At 59.3% G+C, this 25,587-nt stretch overlaps 2 protein-coding genes across 2 annotated transcripts; one reads left to right on the top strand and one right to left on the bottom strand.

Annotated features, from left to right (window-relative positions):
* Positions 1-3,248: 3,248 nt before the first annotated feature.
* On the bottom strand, positions 3,249-13,919 carry FSD1 (fibronectin type III and SPRY domain containing 1). Its single transcript, XM_065422203.1, has 13 exons — positions 13,695-13,919; positions 11,413-11,508; positions 10,400-10,531; positions 10,206-10,307; positions 8,685-8,707; positions 8,147-8,268; positions 7,374-7,583; positions 6,883-6,981; positions 6,034-6,193; positions 5,525-5,604; positions 4,961-5,212; positions 4,218-4,306; positions 3,249-3,359 (listed from the first exon to the last, which is right to left on the bottom strand). The coding sequence occupies exons 1-13, from the start codon at positions 13,917-13,919 to the stop codon at positions 3,249-3,251; spliced, it is 1,701 nt and encodes a 566-aa protein (XP_065278275.1).
* A 2,384-nt stretch (positions 13,920-16,303) lies between these two features.
* On the top strand, positions 16,304-25,104 carry TMIGD2 (transmembrane and immunoglobulin domain containing 2). Its single transcript, XM_065422335.1, has 4 exons — positions 16,304-16,391; positions 20,674-21,066; positions 23,261-23,362; positions 24,884-25,104. The coding sequence occupies exons 1-4, from the start codon at positions 16,304-16,306 to the stop codon at positions 25,102-25,104; spliced, it is 804 nt and encodes a 267-aa protein (XP_065278407.1).
* The last annotated feature ends 483 nt before the right edge of the window (positions 25,105-25,587 follow it).

Here is a 25,587-nt window from a genome sequence, read left to right as displayed (position 1 = left end):
GACTGCTGCTGCACATTGAACAGATGTTTTCAGACAATGATCCACAATGGCTCCAAGATCTCTTTTTTGAGCAGTAACAGCTAATTTAGATCCTTAATTTTCCTAATTCCCTTTAGGGGGGAAAAGATCCTTCGTTCCTCTCAGGGTGAATCAGTATTTTTCCAAATGTCAAATTCCCTTTAAAGCCTCAGCCATGAATCATTCCCTCTCCCAGGCAAGGGCTTATCCCCGAACCCCCTGCAATTCTCTGATCTGTGCAGGCTGCCTCCCTTCCCTTCCTGCTAACCCCTGCAAGAAGGGGCCCAGAGAGCCTGGCCTGGCCTGGCCACCGGACTTTTCCAAGCAGGGACCTGCGCAGCTTGTCTTTGGCACGTGCCATGGTGCGCCATGATGCTAGACCTGGTGACACACCGCCCGTCCCTCTCCATCCTGTATGTTGCACTTGTAGTGCCTTGAAAGCGGCGGTGCTGTGCTGCTGTACGTCAGCTGAGGACGGGCTCGTTGGCTCTCCGGCTGGACAGAGGTCTGTGCTTTGGAAGGGATTTGTACTGTGTGATTGTTACCCACTTTGCATACGTTGCTAATAAAAGCGACCGTTTTCCCTCGACTCGCCGGTGCTAAGCGGTGCTAGCCCCAGCTTCCCGCAGTAGCGGTCACGTCGGCTGGGGAGAGGGGATTGGGTGCAGAGGCTAGAGCAGGAGGGTAGGCGTCAAGACTCCTGGCTTTGAGGCCTGACTCTGCCACTGCCGTGCTCTGTGGCCTTGGGTGAGTCGCTCGTGATTTTGGGGTGCCCAACTTGAGACAGCTTGGGCTTGGTTTTCAGAGGGTCTCAGAACCCTGAATTCCTGTGGAAGTCAGTGGGAGCGGCGGGAGGCTCAGCCCTTTTAAACAGCAGGTGCCGGCTGCCTCAGGCTGGGTACCCAACAGCGCGGGGCCCGCTTGAGAATTTTTGGGCTTCCCCCTTCGGCCCCAAAGCCAGGCTGTACGCTGGGACTTAATTAACGCAAGAGCTAACTGCGAAGGTACTTTAGGAATGGTAGGATTTGACTGTCGCTGTGAAAGGATGGAGGGGGGGGGGTGTTAAGTATGGGGGCGGTGGGTTTACCCTGCTGGATTCCAAAGGGACGATGCAAACCAGCCAGGGAGTTGCTTTGATCTCTTTTCCTTGATGTGTGTTTTTCACTAGGTGGCATTAGGGGTTTAGTGTATAAAACATCCTTGATTGGGTTCCCCTTGCACCATCCTGCCCCTTGGAGGCCATCTCCGCCACCCTGCAGTGGGAGGTTCCCCAAGCCCCTGCTGGTGGCTGCAGTGGTCAGGGGCTGATACACAGCGGTACCAAGCGCTAGCCCTCCCCGTGATAGGTGCTCAGCCGGGCTGGTAGCGTCTGTGGGAGAGACCAGCCCTCTGCAGGGTGACAGGGCAAACGGCAGCTGGAATTGGCACCTGGATGCCGTTCCCTCTGCTAGCCATGGCAGCTGCTCGGGGGGTGGGGTGGGGGGTGTCTGCACTGTCATGCACTGCTCGAGCAGCGTGCTAAAGCTGTCCCAGGCCAGCAGGCTCCGGCTACATCGTAAAGGACGAGCTAGTTTCTTTCCAAAGCAGTGCGCCCATGGCCAACGGGCCCAGCCCTTTGTCTGAGTAACAAAGGCCCGGATTGCATTCTCATGGCTCGCTGAACTGGAACAGTAATTCGGATTAACTAGTGGGTTTCGGGGGGGCTACTCGGCCTTGCGGCCACACACAAAAGGGTTTATTTTCCATGCATTATCATTTTGGAAGCGGCTTCACTCCTGTGGGGACCAAGGTATTGCCCAGGACGGTAAGTGTGGCTATAGCCCCAGGCTGAATTCACTATTGCCCTGCTGCCCGCTACTGGCCCACACTGACTTGCTCCACCCCTGAGCTGGCCTGTCTGTTTACCAGGGTGCCAGGGGGTCATGACCGGCTGGCACCGCCCTGGGTCAATACTGGCATGCAGCCAGGTGGGCCCTTGTGCAGTTCCAGCCTGGAGCCCCGGGAAGGCCTCCAGCTTGGCCGTGCTGTGTGACTCAGCTCGGAGGGGCTGGGTTTTGCACCGAAAGGGCTTTTCCGGGCCCTAATGGCTGCAGATCCCTTGCAGGGGTTACACACACCAGAGCGGGACGGCGCCCGGCCTGGAAACCCTCTGCCCACCCTCCTGCGCCGCCTGCCCCCACTGAAACTTTGCCCCAAAGGGCCCCTGGGTTGGGAGCTGAGCCGACCCCAGCCAGCCACCAACCCCCCAGCTACCCATCCCCGCGCCAGTCGTCCACGGTCCTGAAATGGAAGAGCGGGAGAAACGTTATTCCACTGACCGCAGCCGGGGCGGGACTGTGGCTAACGCAGAGAGAGGCTGTTACCCCTTCGTGGGAAGCTACTGCCCTGCACTCCAGCCCACACCAGGCCAAGCAGGGTTGGGGCGTTGCTTTGAGCTCTTCTCCGTTACAGGGGGTGGTGCAGAGGGGTTAGATGTAAAACCTCCTTCAGCAGTCAGCCTTTCCCCCGTCCTTGCTGGGAGCCAGCTGCCCCCCTTCCCCTGCCCCCAGACGTGAGGCAGCTGCATGATGCGGGCAGCCCAGCGCCAGATTTTAACGGTGCCTCGTGGCGGGAGCAGCAAGGGGCAAAGACGCCGTCGTCCCTTCCCCGCGCCTGGCCCCCGACCGCCACTGGCTCGCCCGAGCACAAGCTGACACCAGACAGCAGAGGGGACGGCTATGCCTAGCGCTAGGTTTATTATTAAGGCCAGAAGCAGCTTTTGTCATCCGAGAGGCTAACGGGCTCTAAAAGCAGACGAGTGCCCACGTTCCCGGTACCACCTTTAAGCGTCGGGTTTTATGACTGCCAGGACCAAAAAAACCCCACCAAACGCTTTCAGCCGGAGGAGGCCCCATCCCCTGGACTTGAGACCGGGGTGCGCTTAAAGGCGGTCATCTGCATGGCCTGCTTTTGGCACGAGGCTGGCTCGTGGACGTGCCCCTGTCTCTTAAAGGCAAGTGTGAGGAGGTGGGAAGGGATGCTCTGGGAGGGGGAGGGAGGTTTACAATCGTAGGTAGGTAAGTCTCGGTACATTCAGAGCGTTCGAGTCGCTGCAGCACCAGCCTCTCCGCCTCGAGCAACCTTCCAGGAACTGGGAGGAAAGACAACTCAACAGGCCACAGTGCGTCTTTCCCTGGTTCCCGGGAGCCAGGAGGTGGCCCGGTCCCACCGCGCCAGGGGGCCACGTGCGTCTAAGTCAGGCTGGCGTTGGAGCTGCTGGTGGCGCTGTTTCGCTTCTGGAGGCATTTGACAGTGCTGGGGACCTGCAGTCCAGAATAGACGTGGAAGCTGCCGCACCAAACCTAGGGAGGACAAGGAGGCAGTTACTGCAGCCGCCTGCAGAGGGCGCCATCCCCAGCAGGCATGGCGTACGGGGGATGCCACAGCCAGGGAAAAGGGGGGCTGCAGGCGTCACAGCAGCCAGATATTTATCTCACTCTGAGTGCCTCGCTCCCGGCCATGGCTTTTACCTCCCACTTGTCCCTGGGAGGCAGAGCAAGATTATCCCCATGTTACAGATAGGCAAACTGAGGCCCGCAACAGCAAAGTGACTTGCCCAGAGTCCACCCAGTGGCAGAGCCAGGACTTGAACACAGGTCTCCTGAAACCCAGTCAACCTCGCATACGTTAAAGATTGTGAAGCGCATGGAGGTGGTCTAAGGAAAAGCACTCCATCGAACTAATTATTATTACCAGGGAGAGACTGGCCCGTAGAAACCTCCCCTCCCATTCGCTGTCCCCCGGCAAACCACGGTTTGATAGCCACCAAGCTAGCAGACTGTCTGGTGAGCTATGCCCATTCTAAGACAGCTGGGTCTTCTGGTGCTGCGAGCTTCCCCGCACAGCAGTGTCCCAGCAGAGGCAGCTGGGCCATCTGAATCTCGTCTCTAGCATCTGAGGGCTTTGCTGGGTGCTGGGTCTGACCCCGGCCCAGAAAACGAGACAGAAACAAGGCAAAGTGAGCCCTCCTGGGGGAGGGGCTGGAGCTGAGTCAGTGGGGTCCACTCTCCTCCTTTCCCACCCCCATTACCACCCCAAGGGCCGGGCTCATGCAGTAACCCTCCCTGACCAGGGAGGGGAGAGCATCTGGACCCCAGCTTCCTCTCCCAGAGCCCCAAGCCACAGTGTCCCCCACCCCCACCCCGTGAACAGCCCCTTACCATGAAGGCAGGAAGCACCGGCTGGGTGAATTTGGCCTTGAACGTATGGAGCAGCTGCTTGGTTCGAGCGTTGTAGAAGGACAGGAAACCTGCGGGCAGACACAGGAAGAATCAGAAGAGGAGGGCCGAGCAGCCCAGCAAAGGTGTACGGTGGAGGGAGGGGGGGGATTTCTCACCCCTGGCCTCCCCTTCAGCCCTCGGGTCAGACCCAGCCCAGCCTGAGAATCTGCAACCCCCTTCCCAGGCTGCCGTTCCAGCCCCAGCGGCCTGGGAAGGGCGTCAGCGTCTGATCGCATGGGGAAGCTTAGGCCTAGAGGGGCTGCCCAGTTCTGGGAATTTCTACCCCGACACCGAGCCCCAGCGGGGCTAGAGGCAGCAGCCGTGCAAGCTGCTCTTCGCACCCGCCCACGCCGCTGCCAGGAACCCGCCGGGCAGCCCAGCCCCAGGTCACCAGCTGGAATTGACCGAGGCTGGCAGCGCCCTGGCGCAGCTCCCGGCTGGTGGCAGCCCAGACAAGCAGGGGCTCTCGGGCAGTTTGGGCAGCAGAGACAGAACTCTGCGGGGACAGGGCTGGGGCTCACTGGGAGGGGTGGGGAGTTTGCCCTGCCCTGCCGCTGCCTTGGCTGGGGCTGGAAAGAGGCCCATGGTTTCTGGGGCCATTGACGGAGAGACCCAAGCAGACCAGGGCTCTCCCTCCCCAGCATGGGGCAGCAGGACAGACAGACACACACACACGGCGTCACCTTCGTGGAAGTTGCAGTAGACGCCGATGCAGTCGGGCACGGGCACGTCCAGGACCTTGGCCTTGTTGTTATGCTTGGCGGTGAAGCTGACCTGCAGCCAGTTGTTGAGGTGGACGCACCAGGAGGACGAGGTCTTGCCCAGCTGGTCGAACTTGCCCAGGGTCCTGTAGGCCACGCCCACGCCAAAGGCCTTGCTGTCCCGGTCGTACCTCACCTCCCAGTAGTGGTCTCCCCCGTCAATCAGCGTGTCGCCTGCGGAGGGATGGGGGTTGGGGGGGCCACGGGGATCCCAGCGCCCCCCCGCCCACACATGTATGGGTGGAGGGAGCAGGGACCACGGGGATCCCAGGCTGCCCCGCCCCCTTACCCCCCGATCACCCCCCAGCACACAGTCTGGTTTTCAATCGGATCAGGATTCCAGCGCCTGGCACACGCGACTGAGTTTCACGGGCCCCCCAGGGGCCCCACTCGCCAGCAGGCGACGTTGTTTCCCCCCCCCCATCCACCCCCCATGACGGTGTAACCTGCCCCACGCCCACACACACAGACTCCCTGCCCCCTTACCCAGCACTGTGTAGGACTCGGCCGTGAAGCGGTCCCTGCCCCCGCGGGCCGAGGGCATCCTCTTCGGAGACTGCAGGCACCTACAGAAGGCGGGACAGACAGACAAGCTGCAGCCCCGCTTCCTGCCCCAGGGATAGGGTCCCCTTGCCCTCACCCTGAGGCTCCTTCCCGGCCTTTGCCCTCACTCTGCCATCTCTCAATGACAGGCCAGGGCCCAACCCCCTGGCTCCGTCCGGCTTCCCAGGTCCTGTCCCCTGAGAACGGCTTAGAGGGTGGAGCCTGCACCCCGGCTTCCTCCATGACCCCCTTGGATCCGCCCCGGGGGATTGGTCCATGACTGGGCCCGTACCCCTTTCCCCTGGCTGTATGGCTGGGTTTGACCCAGGGCCTGGGGGCTGAGGCCTTTGGGACAGGACGTCTCTGTTCCCGAGCCTCCGGCTATTCTCAGCTTCTCTGTCCCCTCCGTGCTGCGGGGTGTGAGCGTGTGCTGCAGAGGGCCAGGGCTTTACCTGGCGGGGGAGTTCACCGGGGACGCCGTCCTGCCCTTCCCGTCCTTCTCCCGGGCCTTGATGTCCTGCACCTTGCCCCCCATGGCGTCCCACTCCACGCTCAGCTCCTCCACCTTCAGGTTCTGGTGACAGGTGCTGGCGTCCAAGCGGAACATGAACGCTGGGGAGGGAGCCCCGGGCACGGTCAGACCTGGACCGAGCCCCCTTGTCCTGGGGGAGCCCCCTCCCCAGCACCCCACCCTCATCACAGGGAGCCCTGCTCCCACCACCCCATCTCACCCCACCCCGGGCAGGAGCCCCTCCCACATCCCCTTGAACTCCACCAGCTCCCTGCCCCCCGACCTCATCCCCAACTTGTGGAGAACTCCCCTCTCCCCCATCCCAGGGACAAGCCCCCCCATAGCCCCACCTTCTCTCCAGCCCCCTCCCCCAGCTTCGTACCCCATCTCAAGGGGGACTCACTACCCATGCATGGGATCACCGAGGTCAGTGAGGTGTCCCAGATGGGGGATGGGGAGGGGAGGATGGGGGGGATTCTCAGGTGCTGTTGAGGATCCCTGGATCCCCACGCTGGGTGCTTTACCCTGACTGGGGGAGGACAGAGGGGGAAGGCAAAGGCTGCCCTATGGGCTGGGAGCCCCGTGGTGCCAGGGCTCTGCAGGGCACACCCAGCCCTGCCCCATGCCCCCAGCCACATGGGTGTCACTCGCAGGCAGGTGTGGGGGTGTTGGGGGGTGTCCAGTGGGGTCCGCCTCCGCCCAGGAGAGTGGGATGGGAGTGGCAGGGGGTGTCACTGATGCAGGCTGTACCCCCTAATTCCGTGCCCCTGCCTTCCCCCCCCCAACGCACCTCTGGTTTCCAAGGTGACCGGCTCGGAGAACTCGCCCGCCACAGCCTTGTTACAGGCCTTGACGCGGAAATTCATGTACTTCATGTCAAACTTGAGGCCTGAGGGGAGTCGCCAGGGTTAGACGGGAGCAGGGGGCCCATGCCAGCGCTCAGCAGGGCCCCCCACAGCCAGCCCTCCGCCCGGCACCCTCCAGCACTTCCTACTAGGACAGGCTAGAACCGGAGTCGCTGGGATCTCCCCCCAGCCGGTGCCCCTGCTCCCTGCTCCTGCCCCCCTCCCTACAGCGCCTCCTGCTGGGTGAGGCCGGGACTGGAGTAGCCAGGAACTGGCCCCACATCCAGTGCTCCTGCCCCGCTCCCTACAGCACCCCCTGCTGGGTCAGGCTGGTATGGGAGTAGCCAGAGCTCCCCCCACAGCCAGTGCGCTTATCCCATTCTCTGTCAGCACCCCCTTTGGGGTTGCAGTGAGTAGGCGCCCCCATTCCCCTCACCAGTTAGGGTGTACTCGGTCTGCTTGATGCCCTCGATCACCATCCAGGGCTGGTCCTCCTTCACCCGCGGGGGCCCCTCGAAGTTGGTCTTGCGGTACTCCAGGACGTAGTGGTCGATCTTGCTGTCCTCGTCGGGCATCCTCCAGACCAGCGTCACGCAGTTATCGGCCACCAGTGACTCGGCCATGTCGATCTCCGGGGCGCTGGGAACTAGACGAGAGGGTGAGAGCAAAGGGATGGCAGCCACGGTCCTTGTGTTCCCTCCCAAACCCCACCAGCCATGGCCCAACCTGGCCCCTCCCAAACCCCATCACCCCCCACCAGCCATGGCCCGGCCTGGCCCCTCCCAAACCCCATCACCCCCCATCAGCCACGGCTCGGCCTGGCCCCTCCCAAACCCCATCACCCCCCATCAGCCACGGCTCGGCCTGGCCCCTCCCAAACCCCATCACTCCCCACCAGCCATGGCCCGGCCTGGCACCTCCCAAACCCCATCACTCCCCACCAGCCATGGCCCGGCCTGGCCCCTCCCAAACCCCATCACCCCCCACCAGCCATGGCCCGGCCTGGCCCCTCCTAAACCCCCACGTCCTGCCAGCCATGGCCTGGCCCGGCCCGGCCCTTCCCCAACCCCCCCCCCCCCAACCCCCACATCTTCCCAGCACGGCCTGGCGGGGCTGCGGGAAACCCTCTGGCACCCACGACAGCCCAGGGGGGCTGCACCAACCCCAGGTGAGGCCGCGAGGCTCCCACCCACCCCCCGCCCCATTTACCTGGGAGGAATTTAAGGGACTGCAGCATGCGGCGCTCCTGGGTGAAATCCACCATCAGGTGGCTCATGTTGTCGCTCACCTTGGCCTTGAGCGAGAGCCGGAAGGCCGGGGCCATGGTCACGCTGGGGGGAGGGGGGAACGGGGGACAAGAGTCAGAAGGGCCCCTTCCCAGAATGCACCCACACAGCTGAGCCCCGCCCCCCCCATTCCCTCCAGACTAGGGGGCGCTGGGAAGCACCCAGGTTCATCAGAGACCATCCACCATCTGTGTTCATACTGAGCCAGGACCCAAGCTGTCCCTTGTCTCCCCCCCGCCAGGAATGCTGGGGTCGTCTTCAGTCTTCTGTGACCGGACATCCTGCCCCCTTCTCCTCTCCAGCCTTGGGGGCTCACTCCCAGGGCTCAGGGCAGCAGGGAGAGGACGGTGCTACCAGGCTAGCCTAACGCTATGTTAGTAAGAAGGCGCAGCACTCCGAGCGGTGAGGAGCGGGCGATGGCATGGGGGCGGGGTGAGAGACGGGGGCGGCGGGTACCGTACCTATCCTTGATCTGCTTGGCAGCCTTTGAAGCAGAGAGGAAAAGAGAGAGAGAAAAGAGGGAACAAAAAAAAGAGGAGGAGAGAGTCAGACAGGGCAGCCAGGTGCGTTATAAATAATAATCACCGTACTCTGTGCTGCTGTAGCGCTCCCTAGCGGAAGGACTCAGAGCCCGTCAGGGACACAAATGCACAAAGTTGTGAGGTCAGCATTTTAGTGGGGGAAACTGAGGCACAGAGCAGGAAAGTGGCTTTCCCCAGGTGAGCAAGTCAGCGGCAGAGACAGGAAGAGAACCCACGAGTCCTGACTCCCAACCACCTTCATCTAGCCACTAGACAACATTCCCATCCCAGAGCCAGGAGTAGAACCTGGGTCCTCTGCTCTACCCACTAGGTAACACTATCCCAGAGCCAGGACTAGAAACTCAGAATCCCGACGCTTGGTTCCTGCTATACTACTAGGTATCACCTCAAAGTCTTCCTGAAATCAGCAATTCTCTCTCTGTTTTAAGCTACATCCCAGGACTCCAGTCTGGCCTGTTTCTCTGTAGAGGCTGGCCTAAGTTACCTTCACAGGAGCTGCAGTTCCCTTCTCACCCAGGATGGGGTGATCCCAGTCTACATCATCATATAATCCAACGCAGAGTTAACCTGCGGACCTCACTGCCGCTGGAGATTACAGAGGCAAATAGCTTAGTAAAATTCAAGAAAGGAGTAGGAATTCTCAGGAATAAGCGCAGCCTCCACAGTTACAAGGTATAGCGACCTTCATGCTTCTGGGTTGCGGGGGTCAGGAAGGTGTCTGCTCCCCATAGGGTGACATTGCAGAATCCAGGGCATTACGGGGTGGGGAGGAGGAGGGGTCTTCGGCTGAAGCATCCACTGGTGGGGCCAGACTGGTGAGGTCATCGGTATAAGATCCAGTGTGACAATGCTCGTGATATTAAGGGAAAACGGAGTAGGGGGCAGAGCCGGGGTCCAGGACAGGAATAGATAAGGAGCCTGAAATCTCAACCCTGCACCATGGACCCACCCTGGTCCCTCCCCGCGGTGCAATGCATGGCATGGATTTAATAACCCTCTGCCCTGGCCCCCCCATGCTCAGCTGCACCCCTCACTTTTCCCATAGCCTGGGCACTATGTGGCTGAACACGGCTGGGCTGCTGGTACAGTCTGCACCAGGCCGAGCCCCATGTCCACTGCAGAGAGTGTGGCACGGCCTGGAGAACCTACACCAGCAGCCCAAATGCATTCAACTGTGGCTGGGGTGGGGACCCAGGGGAAGCTGGGGGAGACATGGGGGTGTCAGACACCGGATCATGGATGCCAGAGACTGGATGCCCCCTTAGGGTCTGGCCTTCCCCCTCCCCCAGTGATCAGCTCCCCACACCAGGAGGGGGCGTCCCACAACGTGCCCCTGACTGCTACACCACAGGGGTTAGTGTGCCCCCCCCCAGCTCGCCCTTCGCCCCACCAGGGGGTGCCTTGGCTCCAGCTGGGGGGGGGGGGGGAGTGGGGGCGCACCTGGTTGAAGTCGTGGTTCTCGGCCCCTTCCAGCGTCTGGTTGGCCGTCTCCAGCAGCTCCTCGGAGCTCTCCAGCGCCTTGGTGCAGGCAGCCAGCTGGTTCTGCAGCGGAACAGACAGAGCCTGGCCCAGTGAGGGGCAGCAGGGGCAGGGGGCAGCCAGGGGCCCGGCTGGAGCAGGGACGGGTGGCTCACCTGCAGCTCGTAGGTGCGGCTGGCCCGGTCCTGCTTGATCTTCATGAGCATGCCTTCCTTCAGCTCGTCCAGCAGGGAGTACAGGGACTGGAACTCCCCCTCCAGGTCCTCCTGCACCTTGGTGGAGTTCGCCTGGGGGAGACGGGCCAGGGGGAGAGCAGCGCAGGCCCCAGCTCAGGACGGCTACCCCAGCTGTGGCTTGCTGAGCTACCCCCTTCCCGGCCCCAGCCCCTCCCTCCCCAGCCGGCCCCCACCCCAGCCGGATGACTCGGGACGGGCCCCTCGGCTTCGCCCTTCACGATGCTCGTAAAAGTGGCTCTTTTCGAGCAGCGAATTCCATCCCCAAGGAAACACCAGGCCAGCGCCAGTGCGGGGGTGGGGGGCATGGGTGTGACGGGGGGCGCTGCCATGCCAATGCTGGGGGGCTGGGGGGGAGGGGCACTGTCATGCCAATGCTGGGAGATTAGTGGGGGGAGGGGTGCTGTCATGCCAACACTGGGGGGGTTGGAGGGGGCGGGGCCCTGTCATGCCAATGCTGGGGGGCTGGAGGGGGAGGGGCCCTGTCATGCCAACGCTGGGGGGCTGGAGGGGGAGGGGCCCTGTCATGCCAATGCTGGGGGGCTGGAGGGGGAGGGGCCCTGTCATGCCAATGCTGGGGGGCTGGAGGGGGAGGGGTGCTGTCATGCCAATGCTGGGGGGTTGGTGGAGGAGGGGCGCTGTCATGCCAATGCTGGGGGGTTGGTGGAGGAGGGGCGCTGTCATGCCAATTCTGGGGGGTTGGTGGAGGAGGGGCGCTGTCATGCCAATGCTGGGGGGTTGGTGGAGGAGGGGCCCTGTCATGCCAATGCTAGGGGGTTGGTGGGGGAGAGCTCCTGTCATGCCAACACAATGCAAGGGAGATGATGGGAGGAAGTGTCATGCAGGAGGGTGGCGGGGTGCTGTGATGCCAACCCCCACAGAGCAGGGGTTGGGGCAGGGGGAGCCCTGCAGAGCCAGGTGGGACCCCCCATTACCTCCACGTTCTGCAGCATCTGCTTGAGGGCGTAGATGAAGTTCTGGATCTCCTCATTCTTCACGGCCAGCGTGGTGATGATCTTCCGTAGGGCGTCCTGGGCCAAAACACCAACGCCTGCCATCAGCGGCACCCCTGGGCTCCCACTCCCACCCCTGCTCCTGAGCCGGGGGCAATTCACCCTCCCTCAGGGCCCAGCTCAGATCTCCACGGGGGGCCCCTCGCCTGGAACAGGGACACAAACACATCACACTGTGCCACGCTGCCCCTCGTGCCTTCCGTGCAAGCATCTCAACACACGCCCCAGACGTGAGGTGCCTAGGCTGACAGCACTTTCGGGGAGTAACATTATATTATAAACAGCTGGGGAAACTGAGGCACGGATGGGTACATTTACTTGCCTATGGGTCACATGGGAACTCAATAGAGGGGCCAGGAATGGAACTCCTAGTCTCTCTCCTCCCACAGCTCTCATCCCAGGTATGACCCTGCCCTACTCTGCTTACACACTGACATTACATTTTATTAGTTACCATCAGACTGGCAAATGCATTTATTTCCTCCAGGCTATAGGCTGTGGGGTCTTATGGACAGGGCACCCAGCTCCATTCCCAGCTCAGCTGCTGGCCTGCTGGGTGACCTTGGGCAAGTCCCATCCCTGTGCCTCAGTTTCCCTTCCCCCATCCAGTGTGTCTTGTCTATTTTGACTGTAAGGACCTTGGGGCAGGGACTGTGTCTCAGTAGGTGTCTGTGCCAGACTTGGCACTGTGGGGCTCCAATCTGGGTTGGGGTCTCTATATGTCACTCTAATGCAAATAATCAAAATACTGTCTCGGGCTGGGATGTGCCTGTACAGAGCAGGGCCTCTTTCTGTACCTACATTTTGATTCATGACTGAAAACCCACCACTATCACCAGACGAACGGAACTGCCTCCCCTTCGCTGGGGCTCTGTGTTACTAACGAATAACGGGCACTGGCATTTTCCCAGCACCTTCCACTGGGGGATCTCAAATGTGCCTCCACCCTAGGAGGAGTGTGAGAATCACACCCTCCCCCATTACAGATGGAGAAACTGAGGCACACAGAGGGTGGGTGTTTTCAGAAGTACGAGGCACCACAACTCCAGCTGCCGTCCAGGGGACTCAGCACCTCTGCAGAGCAGGCCAAGGTCACCAAGTGGATCCACACGGGCAGACTCTCACCCGTCTATGTCGCTCCAGTCCCAGGGTCGTGGGCCGAGTCGGGAGCAGAGCTTAGCCTATCTTTCCTCCCTGGGGGAATACTTTCAGCACCAAAGAAGCTCCTTGCACACTGGGAACCCCCCACTGGAGATTTGGGGGAGCTGGATCTGCTGCCATTACAGCAGGACGACCTGGAAGGCTGGGAAGAATAGGGCTGGGGGAGGGGAGGGTCTGGAGTTCTGTCCTGCCAGGGGCTGGGGGAATACGCCAGGAGGGTCTGTAGTTCTGTCCAGCTGTATGTGTGTGTGGGAGGATGTCTGTAGTTCCATCCAGCTCTGTGTGTGTGTGTGTGTGGGGGGGTGTCTGTAGTTCCATCCAGCTCTGTCTGTCTGTGTGTGTGTGGGGGGGGGGGTCTGTAGTTCCATCCAGCTGTGTGTGTGTGGGGGGGGGGGGGGGAAGGATGTCTGTAGTTCCATCCAGCTCTGTGTGTGTGTGTGTGGGGGGGGTCGGTAGTTCCATCCAGCTGTGTGTGTGTGGGGGGGGTGTGTGTGCCTGTAGTTCTGTCCAGCTGTGGGAATAGGCTGTGGGGGGGGGTCTGTAGTTCTGTCCAGCCACATTTGTTTTCATTTTTGAACCCCACTGTGCAGGGACGAGGGGGGGATTTCCCCAACCCCATCTCCCCGGAGGGAGGAAGCTGCGGAGGGATGTTACATCCCTTCCTTTGTTGCACAGTCTCTGAATTACCCCCCTCCCCCCATGCCAAGTCCAGGCCCCTCCCTCTGGAGCCACAGCCCCCCCGCCTTTCCAGGGAGGGGGGACGCCTTCCTGCTCCCCCCATCCCCGTGCAGAGAACAGACCCTGCAAAGCCCGGGGCTGGAATATGGCTGAGGCCAAGCAAGCCCCCGGGCTGCAGGGGGGAGTGGGGGCCCAGCCAGCCAGAGCCCATCTCCGCTCGGCTCCCTGCAGTCCTGGGGCCGGCCGGCCCGGGGGAGGAGATGCTCGCCCGGCCCAGCTCGCTGCATCTCCGAGCCCTGGGGACAGATGCTGCAGCATCACCTGGCGCCGGCTCTCCCAAGCCTGCATCCTCCCCCCCGCCTCACCTTCTGGTCCCCCATCTTCAGAGCTCCGTGCCCAGCTCGGCCCTGGGCGATGGGTGCAGGGGCATGGAGAGAGCGGCCGCCCGGGGGCTCGAGGGCTCTTTGCCCGGGTGCTGGACGGCCCGGCCCTTCCCCTCCGGCATCCACAAAGCTGGTGGGAAAGCAGCCGCCAATGCCCCCAGCCTGGGAACTTGCACTGCCCCCCTCAGTGCGCAGGTGCACGGGCATGCTGGGAAGTGTAGTCCCTGCCCGAGAAGGGGGGGTGGGGGATGCACAGAACAGCCCAGGCTCTGGTCCTGCCTAGAGAGGCTGCCCCCAGCTCTGACCCCTGCAAGGGGGGGAAGACAGGAGCCCTCAGGGGCAGCCCTGCTTCGGCTGTCTGAGCTGATGGTGCTGCAGTGGGGTGGGGAGGTTCCTGGGGGAGCAGGGAGGTGGGGGCTAGAGTTTGCTGGCGGTGGCGGGTGCAGGGAGCCGGCTAGCACCTGCCCACGTTAGCGGGACGAGCAAAGGACGGCGCCCACGCTCTTGAGGGTGGTGGTGTCCGTGCCTGTGGCTTGGTGTGCCTGTGGGTGTGATCTGTGCAGCATGGGTGTTACTTTTGCAGCCTGTCCCTCGCCGGCTGGGTATTCTGCAGGGTGGGGCCCGTGTGCATCAGGCCGGCTATCACAGGGTGTGTGGTGTCCGTCCCACTGCATCACTGTGTGTAGCCAGGCTGGTAGCAGCGAAACTAGCTGTGTGCAAGGGGCGGGGGATTCTGTATACCAGGGGTTCTCAAACTGGGGGTCGGGACCCCTCAGGGGGTTGCCAGGTTATTATATGGGGGGGTCACGAGCTGTCAGCCTCCACCCTAAACCCTGCTTTGCCTCCAGCATTATAATGGTGTTAAATATATAAAAAAGTGTTTTTAATTTATAAGGGGGGGGGGTCGCACTAAGAGGCTTGCTATGTGAAAGGGATCACCAGTACAAAAGTTTGAGAACCACTGCTGTATACCTAGTGGGGGTGATTCAGTGACTGTACCCATGGGGCGGGAGTGACTGAGCAGGGGGGTAATTCTGTGCATGGGTGTATCTGCCCCTGTGCAGGGTGGACATGATCTGGTGCAACAGCCTGGCTATCGCTGAGCAGGGGCAGTGTGAGTCCATGCAGAGGCGTGATTGCCTCCGGTGACCCTGTGTAGCAGCGTGTGGGTGCTCACTGCACAGCTCAGACGTCATTTCCAGGTGCTCTAGTTCTGAGCTCTCTTTGGTCACTGACCCACATGTCGCTAAATGAGACCACGTCCTGTGGTCTGCCTCAAAGGCTGCGCCTGCGAGCGGGAGCGCGAGGGCTGATGCTCATGGCGGGATGTGGGGGTGTTACAGTTTCTCGCTTTCTTCTTTGAAGAACGTGCACTCTCCCCGGGCCCATCGCTCGCCTCCGGGGAGGGCTGCTCCCAGACTTCGCCTCCGTGCCGAGAGTAAACCTAGAAAAGTCAGCTGGTGGGGAAACTCAGGGCCCTCCAATGCCTGCCTCTCCCAGTAGGGGGCGCTCTAGGGGGATGTTGTGAGGGCGTTAGCTATAAGGGGAGCCCAGGGAGCTTGTGGCTTTTCCAGTCCCAGCCTCTCCCAGCATGGGGGCTCCAGGGAATGGGATGGCGCGCTGGCTGTGTGGGTAATGTTCCCAGTGGCAGTTGGTATAGGGCTCAGTTTAGGAACATTAGCTACTCCAGTCCCAGCTTACTCCAGCAAGGGGTGCTGTAGGGACTTTGGGGGGTCAGGGGAATAGGAGTGCTGAAATCCCAATGATCGCTGACCTCGCCTCCTCCCCAGACTCGAGGCTGTGGGGTAGGGTGAGGAGAAAAGGAGATTGGCTGCCTGGTTCAGGCATGGGACTAGGAGCCAGGACTAGGGTGACCAGACAGCAAATGTGAAAAATCGGGATGGGGCTGGGGGGTAATAGGAGCCTATATAAGAAAAAGACCCCCCAAAAATCGGGACTGTCCCTATAAAATCGGGACATCTGGTCACCCCAGCCAGGACTCCTGGGTTCTGTTCCAGCTCTGGGGCAGAGGGTGGTCTGGTGATCAACATGCAGCAGAAATGGAGGCGGGATAGCTCAGTGGTTTGAGCATTGGCCTGCTAAACTGAGGGTTGTGAGTTTAATCCTTGAGGGGGGCCATTCTAGGGATCGGGGGCAAAAATCAGTACTTGGTCCTGCTCGTGAAGGCAGGGGGCTGGACTTGATGACGTCCCTTCCAGTTCTATGACATAGGTATATCTCCATATATTATTATAAATAAAAAAAGCTAACAGACTATTAGGAAACCATTAGGAAAGGGGTAGATATCATAGTGCCACTATATGAATCCATGGTACGCCCACACCTTGAATACTGCCTGTAGTTCTGTTGCCTCATCTCAAAGAAGATAAATTGGGGAGAAAAGTACAGAGATATGAGCATCAAAAATGATTAGGGGTATGGAACAGCTTTCATAGGAGAGATTAAAAAGCGTGGAAAGGGGGGAGGATATGATTGAGGTCTATGAAGGGTGTGGAATAAGGCAGTGTTATTTATCCCTTCACATAACACAGGAACCAGGGGTCATCCAATGAATAGGCAGCAGGTTTACAATGAACAGAAGGAAGAACTTCTTCACCCACCGCACAGTCAACCTGTGGAACTCATTGCCAGGGGATGTTGTGAAGGCCAAAACTGTAAGTGAGTTCAAAAATGAATTGGATAAGTTCATGGAGGACAGGTCCATCAATGGCAATTAGCCGAGATGGTCAGTAATGCAACTCCATGCTCTGGGTGTCCCTAACCTCTGGCTGACAGAAGATGGATCACTTGATAAATTGCCCTGTTCTATTCATTGCCTCTGAAGCATCTGGCATTGGCCATTGTCAGAAGACAGGATACTGGGCTGGATGGACCATTGGTCTGACCCAGTCTGGCTGTTCTTATGGTCAGAGCACTGGACTGGGAGTCAGGACTCCAGGGCTCTGTTGTTGGCTCTGCTGCTGAGTCACTGGGTGACCTTGAGTTGGTTGCTTCTCTGTGCCTCGGTTTCCCTAGCTGTAAAAAGGGGATTATATTAAAGTGCCCTGAGCTCCACGCTGTCATTACTAGAGATCAGGGGGCTGGCTGGAGACGCTCTGACTCTTCGCTCCCCTGCTGAGTAGGTCACGCTGGTGCTGTGGCAGGAAGCTCAGTCTCTGCACAGCGCAGAGAGGTGGGGATGGAGGTTAGAAGATGCACTGTCTAGATCTCAGCCGGAGGGTCAGTCAGAGACTTAGCAACCGGTGCTGGAGACATCCAGAGAGCCGGCTGAGCGGAGCCAGCCTCCCCCAAGCTGCAATGCAGAGGCTGGGGGAGTGTCTCCTCCTGTTGCTCTTAGCAGGTGAGTGCACGGCGCGATCAAAGCCCCTGGCATTTAGGGCATGATTTTGGGGAGCACGCAGGGCCCGTTTTCAGAGATTTCCAACCCACCCAGCCAGCTGGATCCCAAATCCCCATGTGCTATGAGTGAGGTGGCAAAGTTTGCAGATGATACTAAACTACTCAAGATAGTTAAGACCAAAGCAGATTGTGAAGAACTTCAAAAAGATCTCACAAAACTAAGTGATTGGGCAGCAAAATGGCAAATGAAATTTAATGTGGATAAATGTAAAGTAATGCACATTGGAAAAAATAACCCCAACTATACATACAACATGATGGGGGCTAATTTAGCTACAACGAGTCAGGAAAAAGATCTTGGCGTCATCGTGGATAGTTCTCTAAAGATGTCCACGCAGTGTGCAGAGGCGGTCAAAAAAGCAAACAGGATGTTAGGAATCATTAAAAAGGGGATAGAGAATAAGACTGAGAATATATTATTGCCCTTATATAAATCCATGGTACGCCCACATCTCGAATACTGTGTACAGATGTGGTCTCCTCACCTCAAAAAAGATATTCTAGCACTAGAAAAGGTTCAGAAAAGAGCAACTAAAATGATTAAGGGTTTAGAGAGGGTCCCATATGAGGAAAGATTAAAGAGGCTAGGACTCTTCAGTTTGGAAAAGAGAAGACTAAGGGGGGACATGATAGAGGTATATAAAATCATGAGTGATGTTGAGAAAGTGGATAAGGAAAAGTTATTTACTTATTCCCATAATACAAGAACTAGGGGTCACCAAAAGAAATTAATAGGCAGCAGGTTTAAAACAAATAAAAGGAAGTTCTTCTTCACGCAGCGCACAGTCAACTTGTGGAACTCCTTGCCTGAGGAGGTTGTGAAGGCTAGGACTAGAACAATGTTTAAAAGGGGACTGGATAAATTCATGGTGGCTAAGTCCATAAATGGCTATTAGCCAGGATGGGTAAGAATGGTGTCCCTAGCCTCTGTTCGTCAGAGGATGGAGATGGATGGCAGGAGAGAGATCACTTGATCATTGCCTGTTAGGTTCACTCCCTCTGGGGCACCTGGCATTGGCCACTGTCGGTAGACAGATACTGGGCTAGATGGACCTTTGGTCTGACCCAGTACGGCCGCTCTTATGTTCTTATGCAGGGTCAGGCCAGCTCCAGGCCCTGCCTGCCAGGCGAGGTTCGGGGATGCTCCAGACTAATTGGCCAAGCTCCAAGGAAGCAGGAGGCAGGGATTCACCACAGCTTTGCTTGGTACCCGTCGGGCAGTGGTACCATCTAGGCGCTCTCTAACCAGGTCTGGGTACTCTCGAGCCTCATACAACCGGGGCCCTATCACACCGGACACTGGTAACGCCCCACTCCTCTCTCCACACCTCCTGTAGGGCTGCAGAGCGAAGGGAAGGCCGGGAGATAGGCAAGGGAGAGAGGCGTGTACTCCCCCTCCTCCCCATGCTCCATCAGAGGATGCAGGGGGCGGGCGGGGGTGTGGGGGGGGCTCTGCTGCTGCAGCCTCCCCCCTTTCCGTCCCCAGCAGCAGCCGTTTTGTCTCGGCTTCTCCCTGGGGATAATTTACTGCACCCCTATCTCCCGCCCCTCCCCCGGCCTGCATAGCAACCTTTGTCCCACCGCCTCTTGTTGTGGCCCCTTTGTTCCGGCCAGAATCCATCGCCCCCACGATTCTCCAGCTGGCGGAGTGACCCCCCCCCCCCACGGAAGAGGGAGGGGGTCTTGTCCCTTCCCTCCCTCTGTTAATTGAAGCTGGGTACTTTGGGGGTGTTCTAAAAGACACCCCCCTCCCATTTGTTCTAGGACTCGTGCAAAACCGATAGGACTAAACTTCCATCGGGCTGGTGAAATCTCGGGGCCGTCCAATACTGCAGAGTTGCCAATCTCCCCTGCTTGTTCCATGGCTTCAGTGCAGCCAGCACGTTATTATTCATTATGTCTATTACGGCAGGGCCTAGGGGCCAGCCGAGATCAGGGCCCACTGTGCTGGGGTGAACAAACACAGGGGATTAGACAGGTCCTGTCCCAAAGAGCTCACGAGTTAGGCAGGATGGACCCAGGGTGCGGGAGCATTCACCTTCCTTGGGTTTCCACATGAAACTGCTGGGGAATTTCGGACATTTTGGCACCGTCTGAAAATTAGAGGGAGTTTCTGACACTTTTTTTTTGGCAATTTTGGGAACATTTCTGCCCTTTTGTCCTCGATTCAGGGGGGAAAAAGCGTTTCCAATATTTTCCCCGTCCGCTTCTTTGCCCCCTCCCAACCTATGAGATCGAAAATGTGCCGTGAAAACTGCACTTGTGACCTGCCTGGCCCATGGTGGGCCCATGGGGGGAGGGCTAGCTCAGTGGTTTGAGCATTGGCCTGCTAAACCCAGGGTTGTGAGTTCAATCCTTGAGGGGGCCACTTAGGAAACTGGGGTAAAAAAATCTGTCTGGGGAGTGGTCCTGCTTTGAGCAGGGGGTTGGACTACATGACCTCCTGAGGTCCCTTCCAACCCTGATATTCTACGATCCTGTGAATGATGTGGGCTGTGGTGCTGGAGCAGCACCTGGCTGGAATCAATGCCCAAGCGTTGTCGATCACAGGATTGGGGCCATGCGCGGGGCACGCTCTGGCCCTGATCAGTCATCCAGGGGCTATGTATTCGAATAGTCCCAGGGGGGACTCTCATGCAGAGAGTTAATTAGAATCGTTATGATGTGTATCCTCGGAGCCATAGACTATGACCCTGTTGTGCCTGGCGCAGCAAAAACACTGAATGAAAAGTCGGGTGTGAACACCGTCTTTGCAGGATCAGGGCCTTTCTCAGCCTCCCTGGCAAGGGCAGGAGCACCCAGGGGGGGTTTCCAAAACCTCTGGTCCCCATTTTGGGTTTAATATAATTTAACCCTCCCCTCTCAACAAATTCATTTCTAACTAACCTGAACTCTGGGCTAAGCAGCCAATCCAGGGCTGGATTAAGCCCTCAGCGATGCCTGCCGAGGGCTAGCGTAACGCACCCAGCCGAGCCCGAAAGTCGTCCCCGCTCTGCTTCTGGGCGAGAGAAACACAGGAGCTGGTTTGAGCTGCGGAGACAGGATCGAGCTTTCAAACCACTGGTGCCTGGGCAGACGCACCGGCAGGGCCTGTTCTTCAGGGGAAGGATGTTCTGACAAGGAAGGGGACCTGGGATCTGTGACCCAGGATGGCTGGTCTGGAGGTCAGTCAGGCTCAAAGCTGTTCTGACGGGGTCCCCAAGGCTGTACGTGGGATCTCAGATCTGGTGCCTTTGAGAGAAGGAGTTTGGTCCAAAGGCCGTGTCATCTGGTGGTTAGAGCAGGAGGCGAAGGGTCAGGACTACCCCTGGTTCTGGGAGTGAGTGTGGTTGGGGGGGACTGGGAGTCAGAACTCCTGGGTTCGATACCAACTGTGTCTGCTTATGTAAGTCACTGCCTGTCTCTGTACCTGGGCTTCCCTATCTGTGAAATGAGGGCAGTAAAACCCATCTTTTGGAGGTGCTTTGAGATCCATGGTGGGAGTGTCTCTATGCGGCTGCCCTTGGTGGAGTTTCTATCTCCTGTCTCTTCTTCCCCTCAGCCTTTCTTCTTGCCGCCAGCAAGGAATCAGAGACCCTGCAAGTGAGGCAAGATCCTGCCCGGATCCTGGCCCCGCTGGGGGGCGTGGTGGAGCTGTCCTGCCAGATCGACGCTGCCCAGCGCTGGGAGCGGCTCCGTGTGGAGTGGCGGAGGGACAGCGCCCCGAGGGCTTTTTGCCAGGTCGTGCTGGACAATGCCAGCGTCTCCAGCTGCTGCAGGGGTATGGGGGCCTGTGATGACGCCCGCCTCAGCTTCACCTGGGACCCCCCTGAGTTCACCCTGAGGATGGGCAACATCAGTGAAGATGATGTGGGGTGGTACGTGTGCAAAGCCATCGTGGAGATCCCGGTGTATCTGGATGCCACGGGCAACGGGACGATGCTGAATACCTCAGGTAGGGGGCAGGGGCGCTGCCAGGGTGGGGGGGGACCTGCAACTCACTCCTAGTGGGGCCAGTGGGCCTGCTCCTGCTCCAGGGATCAGCACCAGACAGGATCAGCCCCTAGGGTGAGGGGGATGATCTGGCTCCAGATGGATGGGGCAGCATCTGAGACCACTGCCTGCTCCCTAGGAGAAGAGGGGGGCCTGTTCTCTACAGCTCCACTTACTGGGAGAGCCCCTCCCCTCCCCCCGGCTGCACCCCGCAGTGGGTGCTGGGTGGGGGTCTCTCCATCCCCCTCCCCGGTCGGATGTTGGGTTTCTCACTTCCCATCAGGGCTGCGCTTCCGTTCTCATGTGCCACCCACGGCGCGAGCTGCGAAACCACAGCGCATCCTGCAGCCCCCTCGGCTGCCTCTCTCCTCCCCACGGCAGGCTGCATGCCCACCTTATGGGCCCTGGACCCCGCCTGCCCCCTGTGGACCCCTCTCCCCCGTGGGCTCGGCACCCTGTCTTCTGCCAGCCTCCTCCCCGGGAGCACCCTCTTCTCTGCCTTGTGGCTTTATGCACACTGCAGACTGTGTCTGCCTGCGTGTCTCCTGCAGGCCCCATATGGCCACCCCCTGAGCGCCCCCCACTGCACCCAATTGGGACCTTGCTGGGAGCAGCTCCCAGTTCAGGGCTGGCTGGAACCCTGCAGACAGAATTCCCCAGCCGGGCCCCCTCTGGCCAGTGAGCGAGGAACACAGATGGCCTGTGTGCTAATTGCTGGGTGGTCCCTAATGAGCTCCCTGCAGCTGGCTCGCTTGGTCCCCAGCTGCCCAGCCCTCTCAGCATCCCCTGGGGGCGGGAGGGAAAGCCAGGCCAGAGAGTCTGTGTGGACAGTGCCCCACGCTCAGCCTCGACCCTGCCCATGCTGGGCTCTCGCAGTGCGCGGCATTGGAAAATGCTGCTGGCATGGCATTCGCCACGGTAAAGGAGGTGACCTCACGGGTTGTGATGAATTTCTCTCTCGCATCACTTTGTTGCCACAGAAATATCTGATGTCGTGGCGCGTTCCCCTCCGAAGCCAACCTGGCTAATCTAACTCACGTGCCCATCACCGTGGCGTCTAGGAGGCCCGGGCGTGGGTCAGGAGTAAGGTGGGAGGGTCTTCAAATAATTGAGGCCGAGTTGCGGACAAGACATGGAAAATCACGGAAAAGCAATCATGGGCCGTTATCAATAGCGGCCTTTTGGAGAAGCTGGAGTAGACCTATTTGTTTAAGAAAAATTTGCTGGAGCGATATGAACACTCAAGTATTATGGGATGCCCGCGAATGTCTTTGCCAACCAGCCCGCACGATGTAAAAGCCAGGTGACTGAAAGTCGTAACACAACTGCTGTAGACGTGGAGTCCGGCCGCCATGGCCTTTCACACTTCACAGATGTCGCGTGTTTGTGCCGTGCGAATGGCACACCCGACAGGTGTGCAGAACCGTGCGCCGGGCAGAGAAAGCGAATTCAGATCCAGAGGGCGGGGCGGGGGGGAGGGGAGCCTCGTATGGCGGGATCCGTGATTGCCGCAGGATCGCGAATGAAATAGGAGCACAGTGAACCCTGGCCCAGGACGCAGAGCAAGGGGGCTGGGGAAGTCGCCCAGTGACCGGTGTTTATTTCTCTCGACAGCAGCAGCAGAAGGAGGAGTTTGGCTGAGGAATCACAGCAGAGGTGAGAGGCGTTAAACCCGCAGGATTACACCCGCGTGGTTCCCAGGGGTCATGCCCATCCAGACCTCCCCCCACTTTGCCCCTCCGGGAGACCCGGGTCGCACCCACCCAAACCTCTCCTGCGGCCTCCAGATCTCTCCTTGCTACACTTGGACCCAGGGTCAGAGCACCTGGGCCAGGCCCTGACTGTGGCTAATGAGCCCTTGAAATTGATTCTGGAACATCACTTTTGGCCTCCAAAGCCACGAGGCCCCTGCCTAGCCCCCACTGCCTAGGCCTGGCCCAGCCCCAGGCATTCCCCATGGCAGCGAGCCATGGCATCGTCACAGGACACGGTGCCTCAGCAAGGAACCTGGAGCAGGGACTCCGGGGTGAGTCGCAGCATCAGGCCAGGCCAGCGCTTCCCCTCGGACGGGGCTGCCTGTCTCCAGGTGGAGGGTGCTGGGGACGGGACAGGGTGGGGCACCCGGAGAGGCTGATGGCTCTGTCCCGCTGTTTCAGATCTAGTGTTGTGGCTGGGCCTGGCTGGGGCGCTGGCCGTCACCGCGCTGCTGCTGCTGCCTGCTGTGATCTGCTGCTACAAACGCAGGCGCAGAGATCCAGGTAAGAGAGCCCCCGGGGACTCCCGCTGCAGCCCATGTCCCCAGGGATGGAGCAGGGACCCTGCCCTTCACAGTGGCTAGCTGGCTGAGAGACCGCCAGCCAGGGGTGGCAAGGATCCCCCAGGGATCTGTGACCCCATGGGCCACCTCAATGAGTGACCCCCTGCCTGTGGGAGTCACCTGGGCAGAGATCCCAGCTGTTCTTCCTATACCAAGGGGGGCTGGCTGAGCAGTGCTGCCCTCCAGCGGCTGCAGACGGCAGGGACTTTTATAGAAGCTGTGTCTACATACAAGAGGGCGTGTGGTTAAAATCGCCCCTTACCCATGGCACGGCAGGGGAGTTTCAGACCCACCAGCTGGGAAGCTGCTGCGCTGGCCCCTATCCACTAGCACTTGCTTGCTACAAGCTCCCTGCATCCCCACTTCTCTGAGTTGCTCAGCTGATGCAAACCAAGCAGGGGTGAGCTGGGGTCTGCACTGGGATGGCAGATTTCCAAGGGGGTGCTGATGGCTGAGGGGATGCAGCTCTTCCACAAGGCAGTATCCCAGTGTGACGCCAGGGTGGGCGCAGCGCTGCTAGAGGTGACGTCCCTCCTGACCCTCCTGGTTATTAAAGGCCGCAGCGGGTATTTACCAACAGGGGAAGCCGTTAGCCCTGGGTATCTTGTACGGATTCCATTCTGCTTCTTGAAACACCCCCCCCCCCACACACACACACACACGCTGTCTCATCCAGACACAGGGCCCTTTTTCATTTCCTGTCCTAAGCGGCCATCTTCGTGTTGCTGTGTGGCTGTTAAACAGCCGCCGTGTCCTGCCCCAGAATGGGTTGCATTACAGGGGGCAGGAGAATGCAATTCCTGGGTATAGCATTTGTAAATAACTCTGAAGCTCCTCCAGGAGGAAAAGCCGTGGGGTAATAGAAGATCATTTCTGCTGTGTGTGTTTGGCCTGAGTGGGGCCTGGCTGGGTGGTTTCCAATCGGAGGAGAGATTGCTGATATGAGTCAGGTATTTCTTTGGGGCAAGCCTGTTTATTTACAAACAATGTCCACAAAGTCCTGTTTCCCGAACAAACAACAACAGGCAGTTTGCTTGCTCATAAATGCCAACCCTGCTTTTCCACCAAGTCCTGTACCCCATGGAGCTCTCTCTCACCCTCTCAGCGCCATGCTCACAACGACTTCTCTTGATATCTGCTGGTTTTCTGCCTCGCTCACATCCACAGCTTGCCAAGCAATCCCCTCGCTCATGCGTTTGCAACCAGTCCAAGGGAAACCCCTCAGGCCACACGGCTTAGCTCTGCACAGGTGTTGCCATGTGGTCGATTGCCTTGGGCGGTAGCATCTGTTGTCTCCCACTATCTCCAGCTATCTCACGCCACAAAAGGGCTTACTTGCTCCTTCCTCTTAGGCTGAAAGAAGTATGCTTAGCACACTCAGCGGCTTTGACCAGGTCTGTGACCGTCCGTGCTTGACGGCAGCCATTAACGCTTTCCGGCATAACCTCTGTTTGAAATCCAGGGCAGGCAATCTACGTGAACGTTCTGTTCCGCAAAAAGCAAGAGGGAAAGAAAGATGGCAGCCACGCCAGGAGCGAGACGAAGCCGGGCAGCCTCTACATCCAGGAGTTCCAGAGAAGGGGGCACAACTGGAAGCCTCCAGCTGCAGAACGGAGCCCTGGCCCCATGAAAGCTTCCAAAAAGGCCTCCTCCTTCAAGCAGAGGGCAACGGAAAGGCCATGAAGATCCACGCAGCACTCGGATGCCCCCAATCAGAGCCCTGCCCACTCTGCTTCTACGATTCTAACCCTGCCCCTCTCCACATGGACCCCGGGGCTGCCTCTCACTGGGGTTAAGTGCCGCCCATGTGCTCGGGGCTGCGCACGGCGCAGCATGAAGAGGGTCCCTGCCCTGCTCTGCTTATGATCAGAGAGACCGAAGTGGGGGGATTGGGAGGCGCTGGGGTGCCAAGAGGGAGGAATCGCAAAGAGGAGAGTGTTTGGTTTGTTTGCTATGGCCGGGGGGAAGAGGCAAGTGCAGAGTGGGGAGAGAGGCCAGGATGGGGACAGCGTCGAATCTGAATCCTCTTCTCAACGACATTCAGGTGCTTAACCTCCCCCTCACTTGGTTTCAATGGGATTTAGGCACCTTAAGGCCTTGGAGCCTAAAAATCCTCCCACTCCTCCATCAAGGGAGCCCAGGGCCTTTTCCCCCATGACCTCCGGG

Source organism: Emys orbicularis, chromosome 24, assembly GCF_028017835.1.
Source record: "Emys orbicularis isolate rEmyOrb1 chromosome 24, rEmyOrb1.hap1, whole genome shotgun sequence".
Classification (NCBI taxonomy): domain Eukaryota; kingdom Metazoa; phylum Chordata; order Testudines; family Emydidae; genus Emys; species Emys orbicularis.
The sequence above is the reverse complement of the archived record's forward strand: the minus strand, read 5'-3'. Positions and strand labels throughout refer to the sequence as shown.